The sequence below is a fragment of the Pituophis catenifer genome, unplaced genomic scaffold (assembly GCF_029215685.1).
Source record: "Pituophis catenifer annectens isolate HBS135680 unplaced genomic scaffold, rPitCat1.0.hap2 SCAF_15, whole genome shotgun sequence".
NCBI lineage: Eukaryota > Metazoa > Chordata > Lepidosauria > Squamata > Colubridae > Pituophis > Pituophis catenifer.
The window spans coordinates 11853950-11856376 of NW_027256895.1; the positions used below are offsets into that span (position 1 = coordinate 11853950).

At 40.3% G+C, this 2427-nt stretch overlaps 1 protein-coding gene across 1 annotated transcript; it reads right to left on the reverse strand.

Moving 5' to 3' along the window:
- Positions 1-326: 326 nt before the first annotated feature.
- On the reverse strand, positions 327-1274 carry LOC139324701 (olfactory receptor 6M1-like). Its single transcript, XM_070954438.1, has one exon. It carries the CDS (start codon positions 1272-1274, stop codon positions 327-329), a length of 948 nt encoding a protein of 315 aa, XP_070810539.1.
- Between the last annotated feature and the right edge of the window lie 1153 nt (positions 1275-2427).

The window sequence follows — 2427 nt, forward strand, 5'->3', positions numbered from 1 at the left end:
AATACAAAATAACTATGTTAATAACAATTTATTTATTTATTTATTTATTTATTTATTTATTTATTTTAAATTTATATACCGCCCTTCTCCCTGAGGACTCAGGGCGGTGTACAGCCAGAATTAAAAAACATAAAATACAAATATTAAAAAACAATTAAAATATATATAAATTTGGCCCAAAATTAAAAATTACAAAGTCCATGTCAGGTACCCCTCACTACAGCAGTAGATGATGGTTCTCTCATCCACATATTAATAAAATCCAAGTCTGTTTACATTTGTATGAGCTCAGCCAAGGTTGGCAACGTCCTTCCAATGATTTCTCCTCACAAAATACGTTTGTGCCTCTGCAAACAGTCTCGGAAAGCATCCTTGACTTTCTCATTCCTCAAAGTGTAAATAAAAGGGTTCAGTAATGGGGTAACCACAGCAGTAAGAACTGCCACAGCTTTCTGAGCATCCCGAGATCGACCCTTGCTGGGCAAAGAGTACATGAAGATGGCACTGCCGTAGAAGATGGAAGCGACCGTGAGGTGAGAGGCACAGGTTGAAAAAGCCTTCCTACGACTGCCGCTGGTCTGCATCCTCAAGACAGTCACAATTATGTAGAGGTAAGAGACAACAGTTACACACAAAGAGCTGAGTAACACCAGAGCAGAGAGGCTAGATTCCAGCATCAGGAGAGTATCTACATCATTGCAAGAAAGCTTGATCAGTGGAGCATAGTCGCAGAAGAAATGATCGATCACATTAGAGCTGCAGAAGGACAGTCGGCTCAGGAGAACAATGGGGCCAAGGTTATTCAGGAAAGCACCAACCCAGCACACCAATATCAAATTCACACAGACCCACCCATTCATGATGATTGTGTAGCGCAATGGATGACAGATAGCAATGTAGCGGTCAAAGGCCATTACAGCAATCAGGATGATCTCACAGGTACCAAAGAAGAAGTAAGAGTAGCACTGAATGATGCAGCTCCAGAAAGAGATTGATTTGTTCAGAGAAGCTAGATTGGTCAACATCTTCGGTGTGATTGTCAGAACGAAAAATACCTCCAGAAATGAGAGGTTGCAGAGGAAGAAATACATGGGGGTTTGCAAGCATTGGTCGACGCATACCAGAGTGATAATCATGAGGTTCCCAGCCAAAGTGAAAAACAACACAACCAGAAGCCATGAAAAAAGAAAGAGTTCCATGGGCCTAGGTAGTTGGAAGCCAATTAAGATGAACTCTTTCACCTCTGCCGTGCTATTCTGAATCCCAGTTCCCATCGTGAGTTTGCTAGTGGAGAAAAATCAAGCCAAGAAAAAACTCACTGCAGATTGGTGCCCTTAAAAATATATTATATTATATCAAGCCGGGCTGGCTTAAGATGAAATTTTTAACTGTTTTTTAAATGTTTTAAACGTTTTTAATTGGTAATGAGTTTTAATTGGGCCAAATTTATATATCTTTTAATTGTTTTTAATATTTGTTCTGCATGTTTTTTAATCTGGCTGTACACCGCCCTGAGTCCTCAGGGAGAAGGGCGGTGTAGAAATCCAATATAAAATAAAAATAAAAATAAATAAATATATTTTACCTTCTTCTCTTGAGTCCCAAGTTCAAATCTGGAGACCTCTCACCAAAAACAGCCTCCTGAATCCAAGAGACTGGGGTCTACTCCATCAGGTTTCTTCTCATAGAAATGCACCAACATTGAAATGCCTTCTCCCAAGGAATAGAAACTGAGTAATGATAGTGACCTGTCCTTCAGAATGTGACTCTGCAAAAGAAGACATTTTGGTTGGATCACTGCTTTTCAGTCAATGGATGCATGTGTGGTTTTTAATAAAACAAGAACTTGCTGGCATTGCTGCTGTTATGTAATATTCAGAAAAAACAGGATAACAGAGTTGGGAGGGACCTTGGAGGTCTTCTAGTCCAACCCCCTGCTTAGGCAGGAAACCCTACACCACTTCAGACAAATGGTTCACCAATATCTTCTTAAAAACTGCCAGTGTTGGAGCATTCACAACTTTTGGAGGCAAGTTGTTCCATTGATTAATTGTTCTCTCTGTCAGGAAATTTCTCCTTAGTTCGAAGTTGCTTCTCTCCTTGATTCGTTTCCACCCATTGCCTCTTGTCCTACCCTCTGGTGCTTTGGAGAATAGCTTGGCTCCCTCTTTTTTGTGGCAGCCCCTGAGATATTGGAACACTGCTATCATGTCACCCCTAGTACTACTTTTCATAAAACTAGACATATCCAATTCCTGCAACCGTTCTTTATATGTTTTGGCCTCCAGTCCCCTAATCATCTTTGTTGCTCTTTTCTGCACTCTTTCTAGAGCCTCAACAAAATTTTTAACATTGTGGCGACCAAAACTGAATGCCGTATTCCAAGTGTGGCCTAACCAAGGCATTATAAAGTGGTATTAACACCTC

What these genes read in the sequence shown, in the direction of transcription:
- LOC139324701 (XM_070954438.1), bottom strand. Translation starts at nt 1,274, where the DNA reads ATGGGAACTGGGATTCAGAATAGCACGGCAGAGGTGAAAGAGTTCATC.